Below are 24,435 nucleotides of genomic sequence, written 5' to 3' on the forward strand. Positions count from 1 at the left end.
ATCTCTCATCACCCGGAGAGGTTTCTAGATGGTTAAATCCCTGGGCACCCAGTAGATGATTGTAGGTTTTGCAAACTCCCAGGTAGTCCTGAGAGATTTCACTTTCTTCTATCAGCTGAACAAAATGTTCTGGTGTTTCTACTTCTCCTCTGGCTTAATTTTCAGAGGCAACGAAACTCAAAATCAGTCTATGATGACCACATGAGGATGACATTAACTCCAAAGTGCTATTCCTTTTATGTTGGGAACTGCCCTGCCTGGTATCAGAAGCTGTAACTCCCGCCAAGGCTAAGGCTGAGGGAATGACCTTGGACCATAAGCCAGCAAGGAGACAAAGCTTACCTCCCTGGCAGGAGCACCGCTTCTGTTCCTTTTACTTCACCCTGCCTGGCCCCCAATGCTTGGTTGGTTAGCCAATGATGGGTAAGACTCCCCAAGGGGGGAACAATCTAAGACAGGCACAATCACATGGGAGGCCCCCAAGGAAGGACTTTGGGGGCTATAGCAAGAGAGGGTGATACCCCTGCCCCTGGGCTTTGACACAGCCGGAGTCCTCATTGTCTGTGAGAAAATCTCCTAATCTCTTGGTTGCCTTACTTCCCTTGCTCTACCTAAGGCTGAAACAATGACAGAGGGTGGTGCAAGCCCTGTGCTGGAAAGGGCGGGTTCCCCGGGTGATCAGGCCTAAGAAAGAATATGTAAAATCCTGTGGAACCTGCTTTGTTTAGAATGCTGTCAGTTGAATGATAAGGGTCCAGGGAAGAATTAAGTTTGTTCCTTAAAGTTTTTTACAGCTCTTTGACCCTGACTCAAAATAGGCCCTCAGAATTCCCTGTTATCTATTGTTTAATCCTTACTTCCGGGCAATGAGTAATGAGCTTTACCTGAATTCCTGTGTAAATAACCCAATAAAACCCAATAAAAGCCGTTGAGGAAAAGGCTCTTGGTCCTTCTCCTATGAGAAATTGGCCACCTTTCCTCCCCAAGCAGATCATGTCTTGGTGGACTTATTCTCATCCATGGTGGATGGGGGGGCGGGGCGCTCTGCGGACAAAGCTCCTCCACACTTTTATTTCCTTTATTGATGAATCAGCCACCTACTAATTTACCTTGGAAAGTTATCTGTATTCCAAACTGACATCAGCTCTTAGAATAAAATGTAGCAGCCATGTTTAAAATGTGCTTTATTTTTCTTAAGACACTACTCTCAGGCAGGAGCGTGACAGACAACAGGCACACAAGCAGATACGTGATCATTCTCTTATTTAGAAAAAAGTCAGCACCTTCATTTGGATACTACAGACCATAACACACTCTCTCCATTCCAACCCAGACACAATTTAAGGGAATTTCCAATTAAAATGTGAATAACGCATTATTCTGGGGGCAAATGAAGATTTTAGACCAAAAAGTAACCTGAGGCAATGTCTTACTTTAAATTTAACTCCATGTCTACTCTAGGGTCACTGAAAAGGTTTTTAAAAAGCAAGGTTTAAATGTAAGTGCATAAAATTGAGAAATAATACCGATTTCTATCAATAAAACTTTAATTATCCAAAATCATCTGGGAGCAGATTTTCTACGTAGACCCAGTGTCTAGATAACCAGATTTACCATATCATGGGAATCGTTTTCAACGGTATCATATACTTCCTTGAGTTTTTCTCAGCACCTTGGGGACTGTGCTGGGCTCCTTGGGCCAGTCGAGCGGGCACAGGGGTTGACCCAGCCCGCAACGCCTCAGCCTGTAACGTTTGCCAAATGGTTTTGGTCTGCGAACCTCTTCCTTTGATATCCATTGAAGAATGGATATTCCATTCTCTTAATTTGTTGCTTCTATCTGCTATTCTTTGAGAAAACTAGAGAAACCATCTTATTAGAAATATTTATTAAAAGAAGTTTTTTTTCAGGTCACTGAGTGAGTAGAGATCTGGTCAGTGGAATTAAAATTCAGAGAAGGTGTGTCAGTTACCTGCTTGATAGGTATGTTCTGGAGGATTGAATTTCCTTGACGGTTAACCCTACAGCGAGACAGTGTCGGGCCTCTAAATTGCTTGTGTGGTTTCCTCTTCCTTAATGATGGAAGACTTCTAAAAGATCTGTGCTCTATTGACACGCCCAGTTAGAGATCTGAGCTTCACAAAGCGAGAGCCTATTGCACTAGAAGTGTATCGTTCTGGGAGTGGAGAGACTGAGAGTGTAGACCTCTTTCCATTTCCAGCACCGCCACCCACGCGTGGCGTGACTTTGGGCAGAAACTCACCTCCCATGGATCTTTTCCATTACTTCTAAGAAACAGAGTATAACCAGATAAGATCTAAGGTACTTCTAGCTCCAAAGCCCTTCATCAGCATTATGAGGTACACTGAGGGATTAGAGAGCATGAAGAGGAATCTCTCCTGATAACACATGACGGACAAAGGTAACTGTGACATTATGCAGAATGAAATGAAGCCTATCAGTACACAGTTACAAGGAAGACAAAAACAGAACCTACAGGTCAACTGATAAATGATGTACCTCCCTTGATATAATCTGAAAAGTACCATAAGAATAATTATTCTCATAACTAATGCCACTGATATAATTTTTAAAACTTAAGTTCCTTCATTCAAAGTACTTAATTACTTACCCTTCTCAAATTAAGTTTATATGTGTGCCTGCACATTTATGTTCCTGAGTCAACAAGAGCATCTCAAAAACTTCTGCAACCTCCATGGAATTCTATCCTTCGGGCCTGTCCATTGAAACTCAAGTGGCCTGTGGATCCCTCTGTTGAGAAACGTACACATTTATTTGGGTACGGACATCAGTTAACTCTCCTTTTGGGATCAAGACCAGGGGTGAGAGCTATGGTCATTTTAAACACATACAAACTCTCTGTGGTAGACTTGACCCCAAGGTAAGTGACGACAAGAAAAATTTATGTCTAGGGATTAAGGGAATTGAACTGATGATCTGTAAGCTCTAAGTGACCAAGTTTCCCTTAGAGAATGATCTTACTCTGGAGACATGCACAGCCCCAGAGTAAAGTTAGGGTTCACGGACATTTCTCCTCTTCAACTTGATCCAGATGCCGTTACTTGGACGAAGAATCAGCTCTCCCGCCAGACCGAGTTCTTCTCTTTTCTGGCTGCATTCTACCCAAAAGTGCCTCAGGATGCAGGAAAGAACGGTCTTTTCTTCCATTATGGCGAACCTTTGGCCTTCAAATCAATGTAAATAAGATCATTTTAATTATAGATACATCACCAACGCAAGAAAGAAGAGGTTCTACTAGAGGAAGCAAGCAATGTTGGACTTTCCCGGTAGGCCCTGGGGGCACCAGAATCATTTGGAGTGCTCCCCGGAACTGAAGATTCCCGCGTGCCCTTCCCCTCCCCCACCCAGTGCATCTGGAGAGCCAAGGGGGTAGGGACCTGTATCTCCGCAGCACTCCGTCCGATGAACCCTGGGCCCGCGGGAGCATGGGAACCACAGCCCTAGAATGCCTTCTTACGGGGCCTTTGACGTAATTTACTGTGGGGTTACCTTCCAGGCCTCATTTTATCAATGCCTGCATTTACATAAATAATAAAATGCCAGTGACGCTAAAGCCAAAAGTGTCCATAACGCCTGGTGCTGGGCATTCGTTTTGTCTAAGTGCTTCAGCTGGTCGTAGGGTAAAGCATCCTTTGTGTCGGTTTTGATTTTGACAAAAAGCAATTCTTAAAAAGCAATAAACACAGGAATTGGGTTAAATATAACTACTCATTATAAATAAGCTTTCTATCATTGAAAGTATAGTCTCCTTTAATCCCAAACCTACATTTTAAAATGTAATACTTTTACAATGTAATACCTTTCAGATTATTTGACCATGAAGCCCATTATGCTTTATGTTATGGGATGAACCATGTTCTCCCAAAATTCGTATGCTGAATTCTTAACCCTCAGGACCTTAGGACGTGACTGCATTTGAAGACGGGGCCTTCAAAGAGGTGATTAAATTAAAATGAGGTCATTCGGTGGACCCCAATCCAGTCTGACTGGTGTGTTCATGAAAAGAAGAGATTAAGATGAAAACAGATACACCCAGAGGAAAAACTATGTGGAGACACGGAGAAGACCTCCATCTACACAAAAAGAGATCTCAGAAGGAACCAGCCCCGATAACACCTTGGTCTTGGACTTTTGGCCTTCAGAATTATAAGAAAATAAATTTCTGTTGTGTAAGCCACCCTGTCTGTGGTACTTGGTTACGGCAGCCCTAGAAAACTGATAAACTTAGCCCTGGCTGGCATAGCTCAGTGGATTGAGCACGGGCTGCAAACCAAAGTGTCGCAGGTTCGATTCCCTGGCAGGGCACATGCCTGGGTTGCAGGCCACGGCCCCCAGCAACCGCACATTGATGTTTCTCTCTCTCTCGTTCTCCCTCCCTTCCCTCTCTAAAATAAATAAATAAATAAAATCTTTTAAAAAAAAGAAAACTGATAAACTTGATGAGAGCCCTATTTTAAATCAATCAGGTAACGTGGAGAAAAAATAAAACCACTGGTTTTGTAAAAGACGCGTTTATAGAACACGGCATCTCAAAGACATTACCGAGTGAACCCTCCTTCCACGCGGGCCTGAACGGTGAAACCAGCTCTGGCGGATACGCACCTATACAGTTTCTGGGCCCCGCAGAGAAGGGCACGTAGGCGTAGGGATGGCGCCCCGCGGCGTTCTGGGGGAAGAACCGCTCCGGCTGGAATTCCTCCGGATTCGGGAAGTTCTTGGGGTCTCTGTGCAGCGCGTAGGGGATGATGAGGGCTTGAGAGCCTTTGGCTATGCTGTAGCCCCCTGCAGGAGGCAGGCAGTAAGTACACCGTGAGGACCGAGCAACAGACGCGTACAAGCCCTCTCGCTCCCTGCCGCTGTGATGCTAGAACCTTACCAATTTCACAGTCTTCATTAAGGTGACGGGCAAAAAACGGGACTGAAGGGAAAAGACGAAGGGTCTCCTTGATCACACACTCCAGGTATTTCAGTTTCTTCAGGTCTTCTATGGTGGCAGGGCGATCGGACTGCCCTGATTAAGGGAAAAAATATGCACAAAAATAAATAAAATAAAGAACCATTTGGGCTTGGGGGATGAGACATCAAAAAAGAACACATTAATCAATACGCTGAAATGTTAAATACCAACAGCTAAAGTGGAATATCTCATAGTCAAGATAATCAGAATAAAATAAGACAATAATGCTAACAGGAACCAGGCACACAAGGTCATATATTGTGTGGTTCAATTTATGGGAAGTACTCAGAGTAGATAAATCCATGGGGACAGAGAGTAAGTTAGCTACTGCCAGGGGCTGGAGGAAGAGAAAATGGGGAGTGGCTGGTGAATGCTACAGGGTTTCTTTTCAGGGTGCTGAAATGTTTCGGAATAAGAGGAAACAGTGACCCAGCATTGGGAATGCGTTAAACTGTGTACTTTAAAATGGTTCATTTTGAGTTCTCAGAGCTCCTTCCAGAAGGGCATCTTCTCTTGGGTCCGAGCCTCGGACTTTCCCCATAGGGTGGCCCCCCAAACACCACTCCTACCCCGTTCCCATCTCAGCAAAGAAACCGAAACCTCTTGCTGTTTCCAAGCCGGGGAGGAGACAGCAGCCTCTCTGGACTTGCCCGAGGGGGGAAAGCAGGGCAGGGAGCAGCGGAACACACTGAGAAAGTTTAAAAATGAAATAGACCCACTTCACGAACAAGCCAATGAGAAGACTCTGAAGGACGACCTGTAACAAACTCTGCCAACCATTTTCCTTTTTCAGAAAAGGTTGAAATCAATTGCCCAAACCCCAAATCCGTCAGCTGTCTCTAAGCCTGCCCTGCCCGGGGAGGTAGATGAGACGGCACTGGGTAGTGTGCCTGGCGTTGAAGTGACAGGACAGGACGATGTGAAATCAGGTCACAGACTCGAGCTTCATTCCGATGGAAACCCTTCCTTCGAAAATAAAAAGAATTCTCCCCAAAGAATTTCACCTGAGGAACAGTGGTGATGCATTTTCAAAGTCCACTGAAGTATCTGGAGGAGATTTGACGGACTGTGCAAGCCCGATGCGGAATAAAGCCAGCGGTGAGAGGCAGCCTGAGCCACGGGAGGGCTACCCTCCCCGGGGCGCGCCCACCCCGACGCAGGGGCTGACGACTTGGGAGAGACCATCACAGATGGTATCTGGCCAAACCAATTCATTACTGCTTGGTTCCTGATATGGATGATGAAGAAGGGGAAGGAGAAGAAAGAGAAGACAACGATGAAGGAAAAGAAACAGAGGAGGCTGGAAAGACGCTGATGAAGAAGTTGATGAAGATGAAGGAGAAGAAGACTGGGGAAGACTGATGGATTCCAACCTTCTCCTTAAAATTTTTTTCTCCAGTCACTGGGAGCAGGGCATTCTCCTGTGTCACTCTAGTCCTGGTCTTCTCTCTGCTGGACATTCTGGTCAGCAATTATCTTGGGGAAAATACCTTGAGCAGAACACAGTGGGGGAAGAATCTCTACCGTTTCTGTTCCAAATTCATTTCTCATCCCTTCCCAACTCAACAAACCCCGTGTGGAATCAACGCCACCGTGCTCTGTGGGGAGGAAGACAAACTTTCTGTTCCCGCATCTCGGCTGCAGGCTGGAAGCCCGCCCACGTGGTAGCGCATAGAACTCTAGTTTTCCCCCTCCTTTCTCTGCAGGTTGAGCTCACTGTGTCTCTGAATATGGGCAGTTAGCATTTACCAACATGTATCTGTCTGCTTCCTCTTATAGAAGACATTTTTTAAAAATGCATTTATAGGTCAGCCAAAGGTGGGTTGGAGGTGTTTCAGTGGGTTAAGTGGGCATTTTGAGAACCTGACTTTCCCTTTGGCATGTTTTTTTTTTTTTTAATGATTTTTTAAGATTTTATTTTATTTATTTTTTAGAGAGGGAGAAAGAGAGAGAGGGAGAGAAACATCAATGTGCGGTTGCTGGGGGCTGTGGCCTGCAACCCAGGCATGTGCCCTTGACTGGTAATCGAACCTGCGACACTTGGGTTCGCAGCCCACGCTCAATCCACTGAGCTACACCAGCCAGGGCATGGCATGTTTAATTGTGATGTCTAATGGACTTCCTTGCAGTGTAAGAGAACACTGTTAAAGTAAAATTCCTAGTGATGACTTGAGTGAGCCTGTAGAGTCTTATTGGGAATTGGCGTTCTCTATTATAATATTGTTCTTGTTTATTTTCATTTTCCTTTTTTCTTTTACTGGGAAGAAATGATAATGCTCAGTTTTAAACATTAAAAGTGTACCAGTTGCTTTGTTACAACAAAAAGAAATGTAAAGTCGACCTCAGTTAAAAAAAAATAACAAGGAATTAATATTTACATCTCAACACCAAAGGCCAGTTGCTCGAAAATGTTAGAACTAGTACCGGGGGTAGAAGGAAAAGTGAGGCACAATTAGTAAAAAACATGAGAAGCAGCAGAGTAAAAATTTCAGTAAAAATAGTGCGACTGATTATGGGAGGTCAAGGAGCGTTTGTGAGACCTGCAGTGAGCCGCAAATGCTGGAGAACACGAACACGTGAACGCATTCCAACAGAACCTGTGAGTTTTTAGAATCACAGATTTACCCACGGGAGGAAGCCTGAAATTCACGTTGACATGGAGAAACTAAAATGACGGCAGAAACAGACGAGGACGCTGGGCTGTCTCCATTCTACAAAACAAAGTCTTCCCTCTTGATAGGGAAGTCCTGTCCTCACACACTCTGAACACAGAATTACTTTTCCAGTTTCATCTCTCGATGGAGTCAAATGCATGTTCTGAATTCTACCTGTCCTTTACTATCATAACGCCATATTTATGATTTACTATTATCTTCAAACTTTCCCACTCTGCCATTGTTCATCCAGTTCCCCTCTTTCTAGGATGCCTTCCTTTTATCCTTCAGTTTTTCTCTCCCCACATCTTTTCTGTAGGAAAATTCATCAGATACCACTTTGTTGGTTGGCCAACTTAACCTTTACCTTTCTCCTTCCAGGGATGGGAGGTCATGTGACACGTGATTAAACAAAGGCAACATTGGCGGCGAATGCATCGTCCCTTTGGGGTGGGTCCTAGTACGGGGAGCCTGCAAATGTTACCATATTTGGGAGAAGGTGCTTTTGAAGATTGTATTAAGAATCTTAAAAAAAATCCCCTGGCTGGCGTAGCTCAGTGGATTGAGCGCAGGCAGTGAACCAAAGTGTTGCAGGTTCAATTCCCAGTCAGGGTACATGCCTAGGTTGCAGGCCATAACCCCAGCAACTGCACATTGATGTCTCTCTCTCTCTCTATCTCCCTCCCTTCCCTCTCTAAAAATAAATAAATAAATAAAATCTTAAAAAAAGGGATATTTCTTTAAAAAAATCTTAAAATGGAGAGATGATGGTGGATTATCCAGGTGGGCCCTAAATGCCAGCCCAATGTCACTACAAGAGAGCACAGAGGGAGATGCGACGGACACCCCCAGAAGAGAAGTCGATGTGAAGATGGAGTCAGAGATCTGAGTGATGTAGCCACAAGCCAAGGAGTGCGGGCAGCCACTGAAAGGAATGGGTTCTCCCTTAAGGCTTCCAGAGGAGTGCAGCCTTGCCAGGACACTGATTTAGCTCAGAGACCCTGCTTTGGGACTTCCGCTGTCCAGAACTGTAAGGGAATACATTTCTATTGTTTTAAGCCACCCAGTTTGCAGAATTCGTCACAGCAGCCAAGGGAGGCTTCATTTCCTCCTCCCCTTTCTTCTTGCCGTAAAGATAAACACGAGACCCAAGAACAGCGATCAGGAAAAGAAAACCCATGACGGTGAAGATGGCAGAGAGGAAACAGAGCAATCCCAGGACGCTAGTGACTTCCCTGTTGTAAGTAAGGACTCCTCACTTACAGATTCCTGGCGGTACAAGAGAAACGTATGTCCTGTCGGCTTAACCCACATTTGCTCTCATCTGTGGCCCAAAGCAACCCTACTGCAACAGCTTTCCGTGACCCCTCTAACCAGCTTCTCTTCTCTGCTCTCAGAGAGCGCCTTCTTCCCATCACTCGTGCACACGGCCACAACGGGACGCTTCACGCACAGCATCTGCTGTGTCTGCGAAGCAGTGAGCCCCTTGAGGTCAGCAACACCGGTCGGTGTAGCCCCGGCCTCCAGCCCAGTGCCGTCACATGCCGGAGGTTAGCTAACGCCTGTGAGTGAGCGGATGAGCTCTTGCGCAGGAGACCGGTCCTCGAAGGGGCCCTGCACGGCAGCCTCCCTGCCCATCACAGCATCACTGGAACAGGTCCCATCGCCCATTCTTAAGGAGAAAGGACGACAGTGGCTTCAGTGACTCGGGACCTGGTGAAGGGGCCAGACGTACCAAACACTTCGTCCAGCTCCTCGTCCAGTTTTTTCTGGACTTCTGGATAGGAACCCAATAGATACAAGGACCAGCTCATGGCAGCTGCAGTGGTGTCATGGCCCTACAAACGTAAGAAAAAGAAAATAGTTTAAAAAGGAGAGTGCTACGGAGGAGACTGGGAGGGCTGACGAGTGGGGGTGGTGTCTGGATGCGACAGCTGCAACGAGACCCCAGAATGTGACAGAAGGCTGGACAGCGCTTTACTTTGGTGAGAAACAAGTAAATGAAGCAGTCCCCTCGAAGCGGATGCCTCTGCTTAGAGGGACATTTCTGTGGGGCTGAGTCACACGCTCAGTGGGAAGTGGCGGGGCTAGGCTGATGAGGACCACTCCGCGGAACTACATGCACGAGGCTGCTTCTCGGGCAGTAGAAGTCTGACTCTGATGAACGAACCTGCCAGATCCATACTCCTCTCCTTCCCCCATTTGCGAGGCAGGCTTTGCCTCTCGTTGCCAGACACCAGGGAGTGTGTGCGTGGTTCTGAGTGATAGCGTCCACATCAAGACGTTGATACATAACCTCATTGAAATCTTGCGGAGTTTTAGGCAAAACACAACATAAACACTTTGTAGAAACTGACTCAATTATTCTGCACTAAAACTCTGGAATACTTGATACGCCTATGCACATTTTACGGATGATAAACGGAGACCCCCCACCAAAAAAAAAAGCTAAACGACTTTCCCAGGGCCAGATCGCCTAATAGGCAGTGGAGGCAAGAACAGGACCCTTGGAGCTGCCGATGATGAAGCAGAGCCCAGCTGCTTCCCCTCTGGGAGCGTGGGGACCCGCGATAAGGAGACGTCAGCTCGAGTAAGGGCAGAACCCCCTGGGTGACTCTCTTCCCTACACATTCAGTATTTTAGGCATCAGCGCTTATTCCCTAGCCTCATCCCACCAGGACACTCCATGTGCGAAAACGGTGAGTTCTTCACAAGAGAATGTATTTGGAAAATAAGAAATGATGTCATAGCCCTATGACTAAGACTTTCAGGGGAAAATGAGAGGAAGAAAACAAATGATGTCTCCTCTGTGGGAGATCTGACTCTTGGGTTTACCCTAGGCCACACGGGCGATCACTGTAATAATCATCCTCTGGGCGGAAACCTCCAAAGCACTTTTCTCAGCTCCTAGGTTGCACTGTTGAGGATCATTCTGCAATTTTAAAAAATACACAGTTCACAAGTCTCCGGTATGGGCATCACGGCACTTTCTTACGTTTGCAGTTCCTCTACAGAAATGACTTGGAACTCCAGACAAAATCTGGCCCATTTCACTCAGTTGTTTACCAAAGTCACAGAAGGAAGTGCTCTTGCTAAATAATGTTTAAGAGCTTTTTTTGAATTTCAGTGGAAGCCTGACTGGCATGTGTGACAGATGCCAAACTTCCTGTTTCACTTCGCCTGCTCCCCAAACACAGCAAAACACCCGGCACTCAACACACAGAAGGGCTTCGGCGGGACTGGGCAGGGGCAGGACCCCAATGTCTGGAATCCGAATATCTAACGGCCAGAACCACGCACAGATGGCACGGCGGCCACAGCCCGCGCGCCCACCTCACGGGGGAAGACACAGTATCACAGTTATTCATGCTTTGCCTTCTATTTCATGCAAAGAAAAAAAAAAAACCCAGAATGTCAAAGAATGGCTGGCATTCAAACAAGAGGGAAATCTTACCTTTTACAACAGCCTGGAGGAACCTACAGGGTATCACGCTAAGTGAACTCGCACAGGAAAATACAGAATGTAAAGTGCAATTCAACAATCTTAAAAAACAGAGGGAGTAAAGAAACAGATGCGTGGTGTTTGGAGGTTCAGAGGAAGTGGGAAGTGACGCAGAGATCGGAGAGCAATTTCTGGCTGCTCTTCTGCTGGGAAGCGTCTGATGAGCCTTCGGTTTCCCGGAGGAAACCGTGTGCCTACCACGAGGCAAGTGTTTTCTGAGGAAGACAGTTGATCTGGCACTTAATCAGGGTCTTACATCCTGTGCTTTCTAATTATAATACAACGACTCTTCCTCAGTTGTAGTCAACTATTTGAAAATGTGATTAACTTTAAAAAAATACCAAAAACTTTATAAAGGATTCCCATAAGTTGTTTTGTTAAGTAAAAAAAAAAAAAAAAAAAAAAAAAAAAAAAAAAAAAAAGAGAAAAGATCATCTCTTATACCAAGAATCCCAACATATTTTCAAAGGCTGCTGCAACTAATTCTTGTACTTCACGTTATTTCCAATGTTACTGTGAAAGACTTAAGCATGTCTAAGCATCAGTGTTTGCTATTTCTTCGTCCTTAGCAGTTTACACTCCCAAGATGTAAAAAGCCATGAACAGCCCCCGGTTTTATGGGACAGGAACTGTAATTTGTAAATGATATCCGACACTGACACGACAATGCAAAATACCTCGAACATGAATGTGTCCACTTCTTCCCGAACATCGTCGTGACTTAGCTTTCGTCCTTCATCATCCACCACGTTTAAGAGCAGGTCAAGAAAAGCCCTGCGTTTCTTCCTGGAGCAGGTAGCATCGCTCTCATCGCTCTGACATTCTTCAGCTCTCTTTATTTCTTTGGCCCGTTCGTTGATGACCTGGGTGATTTAAACAATCACATGCTTTTGTGTGGAATTTGATAGGGCCTAATCATGCAATTTCCTACAAAAATATGGGAGCTTCTTGAACTGATTTTTTTTTTTAACTAAACCTTTCCTGTTCTTTCTAACTCAACAATAACATAGGCTTTTGTAAAAATATAGTAAAGATTTCTGTTCACATTTTTAGGGCATTCTTTGATGAGACCCTTAAAAACAAACTTAATATCAGACAAACATATCATTTCCAAGAGCTATTTTTGCAACCTTTCCAGCTGGACAATAGAGTAATAGTCTACTAATTTGGGGCCTAGGGAGCTGACTGAGCTAATGAGAAAAAAGGCTGGGTGGTGGAGAGAACGCAATCATTGTATATTTAATAGGCTAATTATACATTACCGTCTAATTACATGTTGTGTCGGAGAAAAGAATCACCTTGTGCGCTTGCTGTGCCTCCTACATAGAATGCTCTCCCCTCGGATGCTGGCACGGCTGGCTCCCTCCCTCCTGTCAGGTCTCTGCTGTCACACTGTCAGACAAACGTCCCCTGATCACCGCGACCCCAGTCCCTCGCTCTCACTGTTTTCCTAAGCCTACTTCATCTGTTTCCCTTGCACTCAACTTGACATTGTACGTGCTAGTGAGTGTCATTCTCCTCCAACATCAGTGGGGCAGCGCATTGGTCTTCATTCACTGACATGTTTCCAACCTTTAGAACGTGGCTTGGCATTTTAAGAATGTTCATTAGTTTGTTGAGTGAATAAAAGAATGAAAGCTCATAGACTTAATTTGGTTATGCATTTCAACTCTCTTCTCCTTTTCGGCAGTTGTCCAGATCTGCTACCGTGTCATTTGTGTGAACAGATGCCCAGGTCTCTGAGGGTAAGCACCGTGTCTTGGTGGAACCCCTAGTGCCTGGAGCTCAGTATGCAATTTTCAACAGTATTAAGTGAATAATGTTGTCCATACAACATGGACTGCACCCACTATTGGTGCTGATGTTAATGCATGACATTCGAAGGAAAGTACAATTCCACGCATCAAGTACAAAGTGTTTAGTGGCCACTTAGTGCCAGGTGGCCATGCAGACTCCACTGCAGACGGCTCCCTCCTGCACCCCATCCGTCTAACAGCTCGTGACTTGGCACCCACGTACCCCGCTGGCGGTAGGCAGTGCCTCGCCGTAAGGAGGCAATGACAACATGTCGTAACCCGAAATGTACGGCAAAGGGTAACTACGATTACTTAAACACCTTTATCAGTACATTTAAATTATACTTTGATGTATGTTTTCAATCAAATTTTACTTTTTCATAAACACATTTTAGCACAAAGACTAACATCCCATTTCCAAAACATTATAATCACCTTGTCCTTAAACATTAAATAGTAGCATACAGTCATCTTCTCCAAGGTAAGAGGCTGCTATAAATGCCCTTTGCCTTTGAAGGCCACTGCCACCTAATCCAAACATTTTTCCAGAAGACTCTTATAACACAGACCCTTGGGTCTTTATTCTTTTAACGTAGCACCCTGTTTGTTAATAAATGATCACAGAGCATATCCCACTTTATAATTATGTATTTATAGATAACCCCCCAGTGGAGAACGTTAATAACTATATTTCTAAACCTTAGTACAGTATTGGACACTTAGCAAGTGACTAGTCTTTGGTGAATACTTAGTTTAAAGGTATGCCACCTACCTTTTTTTTTTCATTTTCATTCAGCTTCTTCTTTATGAGACACGGGCTCTGTAGTCTTATACTGGGCATGTTAACAAAACACAGACATCACAGACTTACGAAAGTTCTAGCAAGCGATAGTGGTAGGGTGGCACAGCATTGCTACTCCGCCTCATGTCACGGAATGGTCCACGGCAAAGGACTACAGTGGTACATTTTATGTGATGTGTGTTTTACGGCAATAAAAAAATCGAGGACTTACATCGTTGGTAAAATTATGCACGATCTGTAGGGTCCTTTTGTGTTCCCATCCCTCGTTAAACATAAGGTACAGAAAATCAAGCCAGAGCCAGGGAGCCTTCATCCTTCGGTGGATCATATCACTCATCCTGGAACAGGACACACACATACATCATCAGCTCCCGCGCCCACCACGCGTGTTGCTCGGACACCTGTTTCTGGCGCCTGGTCTCATGAGGGTAATGTGTGGCAATGACAAGGATTCGCCTCAGAGGCTGCTACAAGGTCCATCCTGTGTTATGCTTGGCAAGGACGGTGTGGGTTTTCACACATCCAAAGAGGCTTAAAAAGCAAATGGGTTCTTGGGAGAAACGAAGAACGCATCACAAAACTTCCTCACTAGATGGCCATCCGGCCTCTGCTTCTGTTTCTCCAGCGAGAGCTCTGGACCTCCCCAGTCTGTCTGTGGCTCTGGTGCCACAGGGTGGGATGGAACCTGCCTGTTTAATGCCCACCCCTCTGCTCGGTCGCTTCTCCGGAGTGACAGAGAACAACTGGTTGTCCTTGTCTACAGAGACGTGCTCGCTAAATACCCGTCGGTCACACACCTGTCCCCAGTTCCTCCCTCAACACTTCCAGCCACAGAGCAGAGACACCCAGGCACAGGGCCCTCCTCCGAGACCAGCTTCAAGCCAGTCCTGCAGACAGGCCTTTCCTGGTCACTCAGTCTGTGGGAGGTATCGCTGTTTTCTTCTCAAAGATCAAATATTTAGCCCTTTTCTTTCTGAACAATTATTATAATTTATAAGTGTATATTGATTGGTTTCGATGCTTGTCTCCCCTGTTATTCTGTGTTGTGGGCCAGTACAAAACCAGTCAGTGCCGTGTGCAATGAACGGCAGCTTGTATATGCTAAACAGGTATGTGTTAACATGAAGTAAAATGAGCAGTGGACTTAATGGTAGAATACATCGAATCAAACCCTGCCTGGGCCTTTTAATAGCTGCGCAACCTCAAGCAATTTTTTAAAGTAAAAATGATCATATTTCAATAAAAAAGTAATACACAGTGCAGAAACTATAGGAAAAGAAAATGAGTAACAAAAACAGTAAGAAAGAGGAGCACATACCACAAAACAATAATCAAAGCTAACATTCTGGTGTAGTATCTTAAAGTATTTTTTTCAGTGAGTAATTCTTTTCTACTTTGTGGTCATCATGCTTAAAATACTTTTATCTCTGTTTTGTCACTAAATATCATGATGTAATCTCTCAATATATTATAAAAGAATCATACGAAGTTACTGCATAATCTGCGTGTGCCATAATGCAGCCAACCATTCCTCTACTGTTAAAATACATGCTTACACGATTCAGTTGCTTTTTAGTAGAATGTTTCCTTTTGAAACAATGAGAGAGATACATCACAGACATAAAATTACCAGCAATAGCTTTTTAAAGCCCTGATCCACAACAACATTAAAAATAGCAAGAAGGTCTCCATTTACCTATAAACCGCACGGACATACTTGGAATCATCATCGCTCTGGGCACCGATGTTCTTGCCCATCGCCGTTTCTGTAAGACAGGGGTGGGAAGCCACCATTCAGTTCACGCACACACCGTGGATTTCTTTCCCAGGGGCCAACACTTGAAAAGAGACGTACATTCTTATATATCTTACAGCCGTTCCCTCCTCCCTTCTCACTATGGCACCATGTGTGTCTCCCACTCCCTGGTCCTGCGCTTTCTCCCCTCTGGCCTTTCCGGCCTGGTGGCCCTTTAACCTCTCAGCTCAGCCCCAAGCCCGGGCAGTAGCTGCTGCCTCTTTGTGGGGGTGGGGGGGCTCACTGAGCAGGGAGACCACCCAGAAAGAAGCCAAGATCCTCTCCAATCCTTTTTCATTTGCCTTCCTGGTGGAAGGAGCTTTTCTATTTGGGCCATTTTGTCTTTACGCCACAGATCTCAAAACAAATCAGTGGGACTTACCACAGATTATATCTAAGGCACAAAGAGCGATGTCAAAAAAGCAGTTAAAGGCTTCTCCGTCGATGTGTTTTTTAAACTTGTTAACTAGTATATTTGCTTGTTCGTTCATGACATCCAAGAAATCTTCCAGAATTGTAAAATGGAAAGTGGGTGTTAACATTTTTCTCCTGGAGCGCCATTTGTACCCAGTACTAGAAATACAACATGGGGTCATGAATAAAACAGTATCCACACCAAACACAGTCAAGACGACAAAGTTCCTCTGGAACAGCTGAATCTACAGATGCCCAACTGCTTTGGCCAGAATGACAAGGAAAAATTCACATACGGTTACACAATGGACATAGCTTAGATACCCCTCCATATCGCTAATATTTAAGAAAGCATTCCTAAAAATTGAAAAGTTCAACCCTGGCTGGCGTAGCTCAGTGGATTGAGTGGGGGCTGCAAACCAAAGTGTCGCAGGTTCGATTCCCAGCCAGGGCACATGCCTGGGTTGCAGGCCACGGCCCCCAGCAACCACACATTGATGTTTCTCTCTCTCTCTCTTTCTCCCTCCCTTCCCTCTCTAAAAATAAATAAAAATAAATACAATCTTTTTAAAAAAAGAAAAGTTTAATAATTTTTTTAAAAATCTAAGCTCGGAGTTTCTAAAAATTAGATTCCCACCACCTCTATCAAACCTTAATCTTCCGAACAGCAATGAGCTCTAGGAGTCCACTCTGTCATCTTCAGATTCTCCGGCATCCCCACCAAGGCCCCGCTTTCTCCTTTGCAGTCGGTGGAGCCCTATTTCTGGAGGTCAGCTCAGGGACTGGGGTCACTGGGCTCCCCATTCTTCCCCGAGGAGGACTGCCTTTTTCATGGAAGTTTCAGGATTTCCCTGCTGAAAGCTCCCTTGTGTTCCACTCCATTTATACTCCAGGACTTTCTAACTCTTCTTGGAAAACTGGCGACCAGCATCACGGACTATTGCGGCTAGAGATGACTACACAGCCTGGATCCCTGTGCATCCAAAGCCTGTTTCCACCCGCCCTTGTCTTCCAGCTTCTCCCCACCGCCAGACAGCATGTTTTTGCTGTAGGAAAGCTACCTTGTGTCAACGCTGGACATAAGTTACGCATGAGACAGCTTTACAGGTTTACACGGACATACCTTGTCAGGAGCCCTAGGCCAAGCCATGGCTGTAGAAACTTGTACATATAGGATTTGTCGATATGCTTTGAATTTGTTAAAATCATCTTAGAAAGAGAGGAAAAAAAATAATCGAGAGATATAGATATCCACACAATCTCAATTATAAGAACACCTGGCTAGAACACTACTACTTTCCAAAGCAACATTTCATACCTGTTATTTTTTCTGTGATTCGTTTCATTCACGTGACTCGAAGCAATTCAGTTCGAGTTTTGAACATGTAACTGCCCCTCTATGTGGAGACTAATGGAGTTGACCAAAGGGAAAAGGGCCAAGATGATCCCCTGGTTCCCAGGTTCCTGCCATGAACGAGGAACCAGGGTGGAGTCACTGACCGAGGTGGGGCAGCGTGAGGGTGGATCTACGGATGCCCACATCTAGGGAAATGGACATGGCAAGCTCATTGCCCGCTATGTTGACTGGGAGGCATTCAAGCTGCCACACTCTGAAAGCTGGTGTGAAGCTCAGGATAGTCTCGCACTAGAGATGCTCACATTTGCGTGTCTCCAGAATGTAAGTCACATTCTGGAAGCCATGGGTGGCATTGGGTCATTGGGAGTCAAAGTCGAGCATGTGAGACCAAGCATGAACTGCTTCTCAGTCCTCTTGCTCAAGGGCCCTGCTCTGGGCAGACCTCTGACAACCAGCACCTAGCACACTGAGTCAGCAGAGGCTGAAACCCTTTGTGTGGCCCTCTGGCTCTCTCGTCTGGACCAGCAGATTCTGCTGTGCGGTGTGAGAGAAACTCGAACAGTTTTACCACAATAACTAAGCAAAAACGATCCTAGCCCAATTTCCTAGGAAACTTCTTTTAATTCTGTTCTAGGAAGAAAGTTGTTCATTGCACTTTCAGCCCCCTGACCCAAATCCTTGGTCATCAAACCACAAGGCAGTTCCCCCAACATCACAATGAGTGAAATGCAAAGCAATTTGTTAAGCAGTGATTTCGACAGCACAGATTAGCAATATCTGACTTGTCAACATGAGATTAGTATCCTCTTTTGGGAAATTTTACTGAAAAAATAAAAGTATTATGGCTATAAATATGAGACTTTGAGCATTTTGAAGGAAACACTAAAATTTTACCAGTCTTATGTTGTTGGAATCTTAAAACAGTGCCTGGAAGATAATATAAGCTCACCTTCTGGAACCATCTATTTATGATTCTGTAAAACTATATTCTTCTGCAGACTTTAAAAAAGGGGTGGGGAGGAATATATTGACACCCAATAACAAAAGTATACAGGCATCTTGAGGCTGCTATTCTCCCCTAACTCTATCTGAAAGGCATTAAATGGTCCCTACACAGCCCAAGATATTTAATGAATGTTCAGTGTCTAAAATTCAATGACATATATGGAGATATTTGCTATATTCCAATGCAATTTTCACACCATCAACTGTTCAGTGGAATATTGATCCCATTCATGAAGACTCACCTCCACAACTTCTGTGTTGTACATGACCACCAGCGGCACAGGGCCAAGCCAGAGTTTGAAAACTGGCAGATGTCTGTATTTTTCAGAGTACTCTATTAGCTGCTGGAAAAAATCTAGGAGAAAATATTTCATTTTAAAGAAGTCTCTTACTGTGTCTTTTGGGATTTTTTTACTTTTGCCTTTTGGGTAAGTCACTTGATATCTCCCCGCTCTTTCCCATCTTAAAGGTAAACCACACGCAGTCCCTAGGAAATGATTTCATGAATGAAATATGAGAGCACTTTAATTTAATTATAAGTGAGATAACATGTATGCAACAGCCTGGTGAACTACGAAATGCCAAACCCTGGGGATGTTTGTGGAGCATTATCGTGTCCCTTTCTCAGGCACACCGAGGCTGGTAACTTCTCCCGGCCCGGCTTCAGGTGGCCCTTTCCGAGGGAGGAGAACCTGCCCTGCCTCTCCAGCCCTGGTGCAGGGATGCCTCCCTTCCACTCTCTCTGAAACAGCCCTGAGGTTCCTCAAAAAACTGAGAATAGAGCTACCATATGATACACCAATTATTCCTCTGGGCATTTATCTGGAGACCAGGAAAACACCCATTCAAGAAGATATGCGTGCCTCCGTGTGCACTGCAGCATTACTAACGATAGCCAGGATGTGGAGGGAAGCTTAGGTGCCCATCAACGCATGAATGGATACAGAAGATGACTGGATGAAGAAGATTCTGCACAATGGAATCCTATTCAGCCATGAAAAAGGATAATTTTGTGTTTTTCAAGATTTTATTTATTGATTTAGAGAGAGGGGAAGGGAGGGAGAAAGAGGGGGAGAGAAACATCAACGTGTGGTTGTCTCTCACACATCCCCAACCGGGGATCTGGCCCGCAACCCAGGCAAGTGCCCTGACCAGGAATCGAACCGGTGACCCTTTGGTTTGCAGGCTGGTATTCAATCCGTTGAGCCATACCAGCCAGGGCAGAAGTTCAATTTTCTTTTATAGGCTCCAGGCAATAACTGAAAGCTTCTAATGAGCACTAGCATGACTGGTGTTGGGAACTGCCCTGATTGGTTTCAGAAGCTGTAACCCCCACCAAGGCTAAGGCTGGGGGAACGACCTTGGACTGTAAGCCAGCAAGTAGACAAAAGCTTATCTCCCTGGCAGGAGCATCGCTTCTGCTCCTTTTACTTCACCCTGCCTGGCCCCCAATGCTTGGTCGGTTAGCCAATGAGACAGGCACAATCATGTGGGAGGCCCCCAAGGAAGGACTTTGGGGGCTAGGGCAAAGGGGGTGATGGACGCTCGCCCCTCGGCTTTGACATAGCCTAAGTCCTCATTGTCTGTGAGAAAATCTCCTAATCTCTTGGCTGCCTTACTTCCCTTGCTCCACCTAAGCCTAAAACAATGACAGAGGGTGGTGCAGCCCTGTGCTGGAAAGGGCGGGTTCCCCGTGTGATCAGGCCTAAGAAAGAATACGTAAAATCCTGTGAAACCTGCTTTTTTAGAATGCTGTCAGTTGAATGATAAGGGTCCAGGGAAGAAGTAAGTTTGTTCTTGAAAGTTCTTTACAGCTCTTTGACTCTGACTCAAAATAAGCCCTAAGACTTCCTTGTTATCTACCGTTTGATCCTTACTTTCTGGCAATGAGTAATGAGCTTTACCTGAATTCTTATGCAAACAAACCTAATAAAAGCCTGCTCGGGTGGGAGAACGAGGCGCTCCCCACTAGAGAGAGTGGCCATTTCGTCCCTATTTCTCCACAGGACTCGTTTGTCCGTGTGTATGTTTCTCTCGTGTTTTGGCAAGCCATCTGCAGCATTCCAAGGTCACTGCAGGCCGGTGGCCGGGTCAGACTAGAGCTGTATTTTGTGTGAGATCTGTGAATACCTTGTGTATTCTGGGACCACAGGAAGTTTTCTGGGGAGAGGTGGAGAGGAGACTAAGATTCGGAGCATCCAGAGCTAGAGGCCCCGGCACTGCTCTCTGGCTGGCCCTTGTGTTGGGGGTGGGGCAATGCTGACCATTGATCCCAGCAACACTGGCGTCGTGAGGAAAAACGGGGCATCAACACTTTCCAAGTTGAAATGCTGGAGGCCCCGGTCTGGGGAAGGCAGCCCAGCACTCAGAGAGGCCAAACAGTGGCGGAACTCTCAGTCAGGAACACCATTCTGATGAGGGCCCCCTGGGGGGAAACAAAGAGACGAAAGAACTGGTGGCCAGGGGGCCAACCGCAGAGAAAAGACACTGCAATGGTTAGACCGAGCCCAAGTCAAACAGCACGAGGCCAAGAGAGGACCGGAGCTCTGGCTGGGGAGTCGACTGCAGGTCAGGAAGGTCTCGTTAGACTGCTCGCAAACTCCAGGCAGGGGAGGATGAGGAGGGCAGACTAGCTGGGAGGCCCATGGGTCTCCCAGCTTCTTCCAGGCAAACGGAACCCCGGCTGCCCAGAAACAGGACTAATGCCAACCGCGCTGTGAGGCCACCGCTGTGGCACTTGAGACTTTGACAGGGCTGTTTCAACACGGGGATTTGGGCACCACAGACAAGCTGACACGGCATGAAAAAAACAAAATATCCAACTCTTCTGCTCCTTTTCAATGCCAGTGAATGCTCACATACACAGCTCATCCCCGCCCTTTGTCCACCCCGGGCTTCAGGGCAAGCTGCTCAAAGTGCAGCGGGAGGGAGGCCATGGCTCAGGAGTGTCCATTGCAGGTGACAGTGAAGAGCCAGTGATAATTTTTTAAAGCATCTGCACATTTTGGCACGTCGAAACCTAATAATGCTTATTCTAAAATAGCTAACATTCATCATGTCACATTTACCTGCTGCGGCAGGTAATTACACACCAGACCAGGGCTAAGGGTTTTGGATGCCTTACGTCTTTTACACCTCACCACAGTCAGATGAGAAACAGTTAAGTAATTTGCACAATATCACAGTGCTCGTAAATGTTGGAAGCTGGCTTCGAACCAGAAGCAACCAGACCGAGAATGTGCCATCTTCACCATTACACCATACTGCTTCAAAATGTCTTGCAGTCAAAAACAAAAACAAAAACAAAAAACAGGTGGCTAAATTGTTATGGAAGGAGCCAGGTCATAGCAACAGTGTCAGAATATATTTAGCAGGCCAATAAACTGACTGCTTTGCTCTGGCCTGATAGACGAAATAGGGAAATTGAAATCTGTGGTTTGAAGGTAGTGGGTTGGTTCAATAGCAGGGAGCAGCTGGGGAAGAAAGGTGTTAGGGGGTTAAAAAAAGGGATAGGAAAAGCAAGAGATCAGGGCTCAAGAGTCTAGTTGGAAGCCAACTACAATTCACTCTGAGATTACTGAGGCCAGAATTTGGACAGTGGTCATACAACGAAAGGCACAGCCTCTGGCATGAGAAACAAGGTTATTAAGAACAAGGACTATATCTCAAAATGTTCTGATATTCCCAATTTTGCTGAGCTCAGTACTGGGCACAAAGGAAGGCCTCATATAAACGGATGATTGACTATTAAAAATTTACTCTAACCAAGTTCTGGACAGTGATCCAGAAGATGCATGCCTTCAATGTAATCCGTAGGGAGCAGACTCGAACCTGCAGTGTCTTAAACAACTTGTCGATGTCAAATACCTTGGTTGCACAGCTGGAAACTGAGAAAAAGTCTGTTTCATGCCCAAATCCAGTAGTTGTTGATGGCTTAAAACGTCACCTTGTAAAAGACAATTTATTGTCCTTCTCTTCACTCAAGAAGTAACTGTAAGGAGAATTACTTTAAATAATCCATCAAATCACTCTTTTGAATGGATCTTATGCACCAGAAATTTCAATGCTGAAAAAAAATTCCCCCAAAATATGATGAGATTTCATATGTATATTGTTTCTTGTTGCAGAGGATTGTCTACATTTCTACACAGTTGTTTTTTAAATACTCTAAAGCCTTAGGGTAGAAGGGAAGTTTTAGCACTAGCCATGATGATTTTTACAAATGTGGCTTTCATGTATCTAAATGTGTTGCATCACTTGTAATAGTAATCACATTGATTGAATAGTTTACTTGGATTTCTTCTGCTAGAAACATTCTCCATATTTTGGTAACACTCTCCCATGAGGCCCCATCATACATACTCCTGCATCGTTGACATGACAGCCTTATTTTCCTTTGGAGAAAGAAGAGTGGAAAATAAATCATCCTTCAAGCTTTGGGGTTCGGTCTGTAAAACTTCTGTAACAATGAATCTGAGGGGATTAGGTTCTGGGTCTGGGCTCATTTTAAAATACGCCATTTGGGCAAATCTTTTCAGTTCTGGGTGGTTTCTCTTGTGCACCCAGGAAGTTGAAGCGCTCAGATCTAATTCATCCGCCCTCATAGGTGATTGCAAATATCAGGCGTTTTTAAGAGCTTTCTAACTTACAGTGATTTTTCCCCCTGTCCCCAAAACATAATATAAAACTATCTCTTCAAAAGATGATTTCAATGTTTAAAAATCACTCTTTAGTAAATAAGGCTTTTAAAACTCGCTACATAGGGTGGGTGGGCTGGAATGGGAGTAAGTGGGAGAAAACTGTACTTGAACAATGATTAAAATAAAATTAAAAAAAAAACTCGCTACATGAGTTTTTGGGAAAGCCCCACCAACATAATTTTATTTTTATGTAACTCCTTAGAAGGGCTGAAGTATCAAGGCCAAGAAGAAACGGAACTTGTGGTGAAGTTTTGTGGGAGAGGCGTCGTCCCAAAGAAATCTCTAGTCCCTTCTTTTATGAGAAAGAAACACAAAGTTTCGAGGTGTTTCTGCCTTCGGGGCTTTAAGAGTACAGACAAAAGGAAAGACAGGCGGTGTTCAGAGACAGCAGCAGCCGGGAGTTGGGAAAGGGAGTAAACTGTATGGAACGGAGGGCACCACCAACTGTTCGGAGCGTCATAGGAAAAACTGGATAGACTCGGGAACCCACTATATGATCCGGGGGGTGATAGAGTCCTCCCTCACCCAGCAGCCCCCCGCCCCCGCTAGTCGCGGTGTTCCCAGGCTGATGGGCTGGGATGCGCCCGGGGCTCCGGCTCCAGGAGATACTGCTGCGCCCGGGTCACCGCGCTAGGCGGGGCGCGCGCGGGCAGCGAGCCCTCCGGCCCTCGGGTGGGGATGCTACGGGCCTGGACACGCAGTCCCTTACCTCTCGCGTCTGGCTTCAGCATCAGTAAGTGTCCCAAAAAGGGGTAGGCTCTCCCCTCGGTGATGGTCGGGAGTGACTTCATGTGCAGCCATTTCCGCACGTAGCTCGCCAGCAGCTGCAGGAGTTTCAGGATCACGGTTACTCCAGCCAGGGAGACGGCGCTCAAGGCGCCCCAGAGCAGCAGCTTTTGGCCGAGGTGCACGAGCCACTGCGCCATCATCACACCGGCTGTCAGCTTCGCGCGGGGACTGAGACGTAGGACATCCAGGCCGGGGCGTGATCCAGGCCCCGCCGCTCAGCGTGGGGGCCCTGGGAGGAGTCCCGAAACTCCGGGAGGCGGGCTCGGAGGGCAGGCGGGGTGCTGGAGCTTCCGGGAGCGCACACAGGTGGCGCGGGCTAGATCGCGTCTTCCTCCCGCGGCAGCGAGTTTGCACAGGGCCCGACGCCCCGGAGCGGGGACTTTCGGTTGCGGGGCTGCCCCGCCGCTGGGGACTGGGGCGGAGCCTCCTAGGCTCCGGGGGGAGCTCCGCGGCGGAGTTATAATTGTGCAGGACAAAGCTTGCGCCTGGCGCGCAGCTCTGTGTGTGGTTCAAGCAGAAAACGAAAGCCCGAAAGAAAGGCCGTTTCCGAAGACAGAGTGCGCCGAAAGTTAACGAAGGCTCTTGAGTGGCGTGGGGAGGGGAATGGAAGTGACGTTTAGGG

The 24,435-nt window shown here is 46.0% G+C and overlaps 1 protein-coding gene, 2 long non-coding RNA genes and 1 pseudogene across 3 annotated transcripts; 2 read left to right on the plus strand and 2 right to left on the minus strand.

Annotated features, from left to right (window-relative positions):
• Positions 1-1,067: 1,067 nt before the first annotated feature.
• LOC114508725 (cytochrome P450 4V2) lies at positions 1,068-24,435 on the minus strand. The gene is made up of 11 exons (XM_028526759.2): positions 23,734-24,435; positions 18,567-18,679; positions 17,086-17,171; positions 15,931-16,121; positions 15,450-15,519; positions 13,965-14,091; positions 11,833-12,018; positions 9,389-9,491; positions 4,919-5,053; positions 4,645-4,824; positions 1,068-3,206 (listed from the first exon to the last, which is right to left on the minus strand). The coding sequence occupies exons 1-11, from the start codon at positions 23,951-23,953 to the stop codon at positions 3,034-3,036; spliced, it is 1,584 nt and encodes a 527-aa protein (XP_028382560.1). The 5' UTR covers positions 23,954-24,435; the 3' UTR covers positions 1,068-3,033.
• LOC114508782 lies at positions 5,766-6,423 on the plus strand (annotated as a pseudogene).
• On the minus strand, positions 6,441-8,178 carry LOC118497453. The gene is made up of 2 exons (XR_004899980.1): positions 7,076-8,178; positions 6,441-6,872 (listed from the first exon to the last, which is right to left on the minus strand). It is a non-coding gene; the product is annotated as an uncharacterized LOC118497453 (long non-coding RNA).
• LOC118497452 lies at positions 16,071-16,581 on the plus strand. The gene is made up of 2 exons (XR_004899979.1): positions 16,071-16,333; positions 16,540-16,581. It is a non-coding gene; the product is annotated as an uncharacterized LOC118497452 (long non-coding RNA).

This window comes from Phyllostomus discolor, chromosome 11, assembly GCF_004126475.2.
Source record: "Phyllostomus discolor isolate MPI-MPIP mPhyDis1 chromosome 11, mPhyDis1.pri.v3, whole genome shotgun sequence".
NCBI classification, from domain to species: Eukaryota; Metazoa; Chordata; class Mammalia; order Chiroptera; family Phyllostomidae; genus Phyllostomus; species Phyllostomus discolor.

Bases quoted from the DNA above. Each gene is read 5' to 3' on its own strand.
- LOC114508725 (XM_028526759.2), bottom strand. From the start codon at position 23,953: ATGATGGCGCAGTGGCTCGTGCACCTCGGCCAAAAGCTGCTGCTCTGG. The intron at 18,680-23,733 runs GTAAGGGACTGC...ATTTTCTCCTAG, and splicing joins GCTGAAGCCAGACGCGAGAG to ATTTTTTCCAGCAGCTAATA. The intron at 16,122-17,085 runs GTATGTCCGTGT...TTGTATTTCTAG, and splicing joins GGCCTAGGGCTCCTGACAAG to TACTGGGTACAAATGGCGCT.